We start from the raw sequence: 7,500 nt of genomic DNA, 5'->3' as shown, positions 1-7,500 counted from the left end.
TCGGGTGCCTTACTGCGTCTCATCTTTGCTAGCTGTTCCCAGAGCAACCAGTCGTCTTTATAAGATTCCATTCGGGATAAAGGCAACTTTCCTGCAGACAAAAGACTGCCATTTTCTTGTTTCCCATTCTCAGTGGCTTCTATCAGGGCACTGCTTTCGTCAGCGAATATGACACTCTCGAGGTCGGACCAAGTTGCTGTTAGATCGGCTAAATTCTTGCTCATGTCAAATCTCACAGACCGTTTTGGAGTGCCGGCGCTGCCCCCGTCATCAAGCCCCATTCTATCTTCCATACGAGACCCATCCGGGAGGAGGTCATTCCCAGGATCGCTGTACAACGTTTTGTTCTTGGTGATGTGTTCATGGACGAACTTGGCAAGGTCTGCCAGGTCAAAACTGAAGTCTTCCTCTTCATCTGTGAAGTCCAACAAGTAGTGATCTTCGCGGTGGTCACGAGGCAACGTGGATGCTGGTGTATAATCAGGTGTCGGCACATATACTTGCTCTACTACCCCATCATTCCCTCCTACTCGGATTATTTCCCTTTCCTTGCCCTTCTCCTTCTCATTTTTTTCCTGCTTCTCTTCTTTGCTCTCTCTTCTGCTTTCTGAAGATTCAGTAATTATCTCACTGTTCTGTCTTTGTATTTGGCTATTTTTACTGGATCCAATTTCCATAGTTTGCCGCCGTTTTTCATGCAATGATCCAAAGATCTTACTCATATGTGGTGCTAACTGTTCCCGCTTGAAGGCGACCGAACTAGTCGTGTCAACAGAGACAGTGGCCTTCAATGGGCTTCTTATAATCACAGCAGGAGACTTTCCATCAACTTCCTCCTCTTCATCATCACCCTCTCCAGGATTAAATCTGCGTCTTAACTTTAACTTTAGTTCTCGAATCATGAGGTCATTGTTGTTTCCAAGGATGGAGACTCCTAATTTCTGTACTTTCTTGATCTTTTCAGTTGACTCGTACATAGCACGTTCCACAACTTCCTTACCCTCCCCATTTTCTGACTGCACTGTGGCATCATGCTGTGGCACTGCCTGAACATCATCTTTTACATCACAAGTTCCATCCTTGGATTCTTGAAGGAACTCCTCTCCAATCTCCTTGCGCGTGCCATAGATTTCACTATCATTCTCATAAGTGTGTACTTCCCGAGACTCTGTGGATGATACAGTATTTTGAAAGTAAAGGCAATCATCTTCCTGCAAAGCTGAAGGAACTAATGTGGTGTGAAATGTCAGATCATCTTTTGACTCTTCATTTTCTTGTAAAGGAGGCATTTTCTCTAATGTCCCTTTAAACATTTCTTCTGTGAGTTCAACCACTTTTCCCTTCCTTATCACCACAGGTGGATCCCTTGAACCGTCTGTGTCTTCCCTAGCTACAAAAGCACCATTCATGGAATGAAAAAGACGTGAATTTCTGGCACCATATATAGGTTCCCCGTGTCGAGAGCCATAGAACTGCAGTTCTTCTAGCGCATCGTCGGTGGGGGGAGTTTTGATGGAGGCGGAAGTGGAAAGACCAGACCTGGACGCCAGAGATTCGATGCTCTGATAAACATGGTGTTTGAGAAGCACAACCGGCGGAGTTCCGTGGCTCTGCGATGAACTGCTAATGCTACCGCCACAAATTTGGTACACTTCTTCACCTGTTTCTTCATACTCATGGGAAGCTGTGCTGATACTGCCGCCGCCATCTCGCCGTGATGGGTCACTTGGGGTTCGAAACTGACGACGCTGATAGGCACGAAAAAGCCGTCGACCGTCAATGTCCTCGTCAGTTGGGTGTGATATATCCAAATGAGGGACACTTAGTCCCTGATGAACCAGTGCAGATGAAGGAGAGGGAGAACAGTCACCTATGCTTTCGACAGTTGGGACGTATTCGCTGTCTAAGGTCTGAAGCTTAGGATTTTCTCCATTAGGTGAGAGTGATGGAAGCGGTCTCTCAATATTCTCAACACTCTGGTATACATGTTTACGTCGTAAGTTACCAAACACACGTGGCCCTGGAGTGATAGAGTTTCTCTCAGACTTTACCTCCGTAGAGTATTGTTGCATGGCCAGCTTTTCCTCATCCATGGCCTCCATGTAGTCCCAGGACGTATCAGAATCCAGATATGGCTGAGCACTAAAGCTTAAGGACTTATTTTCAACAAGCTCACTTGTATCAGATTCATTGCCATGATTGACAACAAACTTGTGTTTGAATGGGTTCCGCTTCCTTTTTTTTTCATCCGTTTCAGCATCAGTCTCCTCAACAACATTGCCCTTAAAAATTACACTCTCAAGACTAGTTACGCTATCAGTCTCTGAATCAGCTGTATCATGGCTAGTGGTAGTGGTCCCATCTCCATGGTAAAGGTGCTCATTATGGTCTGGATGATAGTCATATGTCGATTCCTCCTCACTAGAGAGTCTCTTGCCTGAAAGCCTTTGAAAGTTTACTTTGAATGATTCATACCCATTCAAATCCTTCTGTTGTTGTTTGGTTTCCAAGTCACACTGATGTTTAGACATCACTGGCATTCGGCCCGAGATATTTAGATATGATGTATTTGCATTCCAGGGACTGCAGTCATTTGTATTCTTTTCTTCTTTTCCTGATTCTGTATTACCATAAGCTGTTGATGTTCTGAGACTTTCTTTTGAAGTAGCTTTCATAAACCCCAACCCTTTAAGACCATTGAAGAATTTCTGCTTAAAAGGGAGTTTCTGGTTCTCATCTTTGGAGTAAAGCTTCCCTTGAGTACTTTCTCTTACATTTTGTCCCGCTGCACTCCATGGCCAAGGGTTTTGGGTTAAACTAGAATTTTCGTCTTTGCACAGCTTTTGAATTTCACTGGCTTCAGTCTGCTCATGATGCTCACCCTCCGAGTCATACACAGGTAGATCTTGTTCACTTTCAGCTCTTGGACTAGAGGGTGTAGGTGTAGGCACTGGTGTTTCCTCCTCTTCAGTTTCTTCAAAGGTTTGCACAGATTTCCAATTATTTTCCTCCCTTTCTCTCATATCACAGTTTAAGAGGTTCAGGGCACTCAAAACAGAGTCAGTACCATCAGTGGCCTGCCCCAAAGCTTGATCTAAAAGACTGTCAGTGCTTACTGATACAGTCAACTCATTTGTCATTAAACAATCTTGAGGTGGCTCTGTTGACACAGGCAATTTTGGCTCAAAAATTAGAGAATCAATGCTACCAAAAGTGTCATAATCTGCATTCTCTTTACTTGATAGCTTGGAATTTTTGGAGTTATCTTCCATAGGCACATATATATGGCCAAGATTGATATTACTTAAAGTCTCCCAGTCTTGAGCAAGAGCTTCCTTAAGGCGCTCTCGTATTTCTTGATTCCTCTCTTCTTCATCCTTAAATTCGTCAAGATCAAGATGGTGTTCAATGTGATCAGTAATTACCTTCACTACCTTGTTCCTTGTTGTAGTGTTGATATCCTTTTGGCCATTAAGAAGTTCCCTTACACGTTGTTGTAATTCAACTTCACCCCCATGAGGTTTCCTAGACTTCTTTTTGCTAAAGGTGTTGCTTCGCCTCACTGAGGCTCGTGCGACTCGTGCCAGAGACTCGTATACATCCTCACTTTCACTCAAACTCCACTGATCCACTGGTAGATAACGGCCTCCATTTGAAGAACAGTTTTCATCAACAAACTTCAGTTTCCTTAGCCGCTTTTCCTGTTCTTCTAAAGTGCGATTAACTAAGTAATCACGGTGAGGCATCAGAGATTTGGGCCCACTGATGGGCTCATAAATTTTCTCAAACTCTCCATTTGACCAAGAATCATGGGAGAGAAGAGAGCAATCCCCTGGGGAAGGCAGTCTATGGGTTGCACTTCGTTCTTTAAGTTTCTTGCTCGTAGCATGGTTGGAGCGGCACTGGCACTCACCCTCAGAGGCTGAGGTGTTGCCAGCACCACACTGCTCACAAGAAACACAAGAACACAGGTCCCAGTTGGAATCTACCATGTTGGTGGGAGAAAGGCCATGTTCATCCTCACTCTCATGAATTTCTTTGAGGCGTGAAAGTATTTCAGACCGTGATACATACACACTGTCCTTCCCCTTGGTCTGCATCTCTATTTCTCTGTTTTTATGCAATTCTAAAAGTGAACTACTGTTTGGGTCAACCTTTGATAGTATTTCTGACCGAGAAATGTAAACTGGATCATCCGGCTGACTGGGTAGTGATCGCCAGGACTGACTATCTTCCTCAATTACCTGTTTATGGTGTCTGGCGAGGGAATCTTGAAGGTTTTGAATGTTACGGTATAATTCTGATCGTGTAACATAATCTGTCTCCCCAAACTCACTGTCAGTATCACTTTGGAAACCTTGCATGTCTGGTGAATGCACTTCAGCTACTATTTTGTGTTTCTGTGCATGTTCTTTGCTCGAAAGATTACAATTTTCAGTAGGATTTTGAACCTTATTTCCGCCTGTATTTTTTTCCTTTTGTAGGAAATGGACAGGGTGATCTCGCAGGTGACTAATCTCATCTAATATTTCCCTTCTGGACTTGTGTTGGAGTTCTGCCCTCATCCTCTCACTGGTTATATTGTGTAGTATCTCCTCCTTGGTCATTTTATGCCAAGTTTCCATGCGCACACTGTATGGAATGGGCTCATACACTTTTGCAAAGTTCTCCTCCAGTTCTGTCCAGGAATCAACCTCCGAATGGTCGCTGTCTTCTGGCATGGTTGGCTTCGCCTCCTGTGCTTCACCTCTCATTACCCGCCTCATCATTAGTTTACGAGACTCATAAACACTCTCTACTTCTGATTCTGTCTCACCATCAATCTCTTGGACGTCCATGCTCATACCTTTACCGTCTGCCTGCTTCGTTGTATTGTCTTTAGTCTCTAGTGTCACATGTGTGTCGCTGATTGGGCTCTCTAGTGTATCCTCCATGAAAGAATGCGGGCCAACACTGGATTTGGCCATAATAACAGGAGTCTTCCCTTGCACAGTAGAATCCCGATTTGGGTTTGTGTCAGAACTAACGTTGGCTTCCAGCTCAGCTATCTTTTTCTTGACGCTGCCTCGAAATGCACGCATCCTCGCCGAGGCACTAGTTTTAGTATTCTGCATGGCATTTTTTTCTTCACCACCTGGACCTTGAGGGTCACCCCGGGTAGGACTTGTACGCCGGCATCCCACTGAGGTTCTAGCACTTACCCTCAGAGGATTTTTTCGTAGAAAATCTCGCATTTTACAATTTACACTTCTACACTAAAATCGGCATCAAATAGTTGCCGAATAACAGATTCACAAATTGCTTTTCATTTTTTTTATGAAATAGGGTACATGTTAACAAATCAGAATAAATAAAGACAATAACGAGACTGTTAATGAAAGTAAATACAAAAATACTTTCTGGCACTGAACGATCCACTTATGGCATAACACGGGTAATCTGAAGCTGAACACAATCACTTATACAAAAAAAACGGAGCCCTGCCACCATGGCAGGCACAGGGCTCCTATAGTGAGACGGGAGGGAGCGAGAGCGGATCGTCACTAACGCTCACGACGGTGGCAGGGGTGCTACTGAGCGATACACCGTCTCACCATCAGCACGCGGGGCTCCGTCACTCAACAAACATCCCGTTTTTCACCTCGAGAAAATAAAAGACCGAACTCCCAATAACAGAGAACATGGATCGCTTCTCACCTAAGCATATGATTCTTAAAAAAAAATACTGCACCGATACGATAATCTTTAAAAAGTATTCCTGTAATTACGAAGCCAAGAAAACTATGAAGATTCAACTCGCGCATATCATTGCTAAGAGGAGTGGGAAGGGGGAGGGCGACGGAGGGTGTAAAGGAAAGGGGGATGGAGAGGAGAGAGGAGTGGAGGGGAGAGAAAGCAAGGGAAGGGAAGGGAAGGGAAGGAAAGAATGAGAGGGGGAGGAGGGAGGGAGAGGGAGAGGGAGAGGGAGAGGGAGAGGGAGAGGGAGAGGGAGAGAGAGAGAGAGAGGAGGGAGGGAGGGAGAGGGAGGGAGGGAGAGGGAGAGAGAGAGGGAGAGGGAGAGGGAGAGGGAGAGAGAGAGAGAGAGAGAGAGAGAGAGAGAGAGAGAGAGAGAGAGAGAGCGAGAGCGAGAGCGAGAGCGAGAGCGAGAGCGAGAGAGAGGGAGGTTGATAAGAAAAGAGGGGGAGGGTAAGGTACAGAGGAAAAGAGAAAGACGGGAACTGGCACGAGAGTGGGGAAGAAGGATTGTATACACACAACAAAACTCCACTAAAAAATCCTTCCCTCCCTTAATTTGAACATAAGGAAGTCCTAAAGTCCTTAAACAATTCTATCCCAATTCTTCAACACGTCTTGTTCCTAATAGAAAATTTAGCAGTCTGCATCTGGCTAGCTGTGAAAAATCATTTCACAGAGTTCTTTCTATTTGTTCAAACTCCGTACAGCTTTCTAATCCACTCCTCGCAACCACAATATTTTCTCGTTCTGTAACTGCTGAGAATCATTGCCGTCTGTTAAGTCAACCGTTCCGTCCTTTGGTGCTCGTGTTCATTAATGTTTGTCTGTGGACGTGGCATGAGGGAGCGACGGTTGAAGTGCAGGAATATAGACAAGGTCCAGTTACGAAGGAAAGGCCTCAAAATCCTTGGCGAAGCGAAGGTGAGGGACGGCCAACACACGGCTGTTAGATTATATAGCTCGCTAACCATCTGTACTGGCCGGTGACCCCCGTGACGCTCTTCACACTAGCAGAGGCAAGTGATCTCGCTTTCTTAACATCTAACAACAACTCCTGGAAGACATCGATAATGTTCTATGTGGTAACAAGGTGCTCACAGGCAAAGGACGAGATTTTTAGGCCAGTTTGTAATCCCACTTTGGAAAGCCGCATTACCAATGTCCTCCTTCGTTTGATTTTGTACAAATATTCCATTCCTTTAAAAGATGTTAGGAGTAGCAGAACAAGAGCATTTCTAATGTTTTTTGTTTTTTATAATCAGGGCATAGATATTTCACTCTGGAGTAGGTATAACGGTATCCTGAGGGATCCTGTCACTTGGAAAGGTGCATTCTTAATTTACATTATTTATTCATTTGTCTCCTGCTCCATGACCCATGTACTTATGTGTATATCTAATTAATAACCTAAACCGTATGTTCATGAAGTGCATACCGGATATTTTTAATCCTTTGTTTATATAGGGAATACCTATAAAATGCACTTAAATGTGCACAAATATTCCACTTACATAAAAGGCATTTGTCACTCAGTGAAACGAACGTACTAATCTCTTTCTGGACAAAGTGAATACAAAATGTGTTTTGAAAAAGCAGGTCTAAATAACTGTCATCAATAACTAGCGGTGTTATCCGGTCTCAATCGGTTTTTGAACTTGACATCACGGGCGATGCATGCTTTTGCATTGCAAAAAATAAGACGTTGCGCGAGGTGTATGTAATTAAGCCTTACACTGATGACAATCATTTCTCACCATGTGTTTC

General features: G+C 44.2%; 1 protein-coding gene across 18 annotated transcripts in view; it reads right to left on the bottom strand.

Moving 5' to 3' along the window:
- Positions 1 to 6,734, bottom strand: part of Patronin (calmodulin-regulated spectrin-associated protein patronin) — a 109,558-nt gene extending 102,824 nt beyond the window's left edge. For 17 of the 18 annotated variants that reach the window (XM_086543765.1, XM_086543771.1, XM_086543759.1 and 14 more), the window contains exon 1: positions 1 to 6,405. This exon is cut by the window's left edge and continues 106 nt beyond it. In XM_086543765.1, the coding sequence (XP_086399891.1) occupies positions 1 to 5,234 (5,234 nt within the window). In that variant the 5' untranslated portion in view covers positions 5,235 to 6,405. The other variant, XM_086543772.1, reaches the window with a different exon arrangement.
- Positions 6,735 to 7,500: the final 766 nt, after the last annotated feature.

This window comes from Penaeus japonicus, unplaced genomic scaffold (assembly GCF_977035675.1).
Source record: "Penaeus japonicus unplaced genomic scaffold, GWHDUDI00000001_assembly GWHDUDI00000014, whole genome shotgun sequence".
NCBI classification, from domain to species: Eukaryota; Metazoa; Arthropoda; class Malacostraca; order Decapoda; family Penaeidae; genus Penaeus; species Penaeus japonicus.
This window is presented reverse-complemented; position numbering and strand designations above follow the sequence as displayed.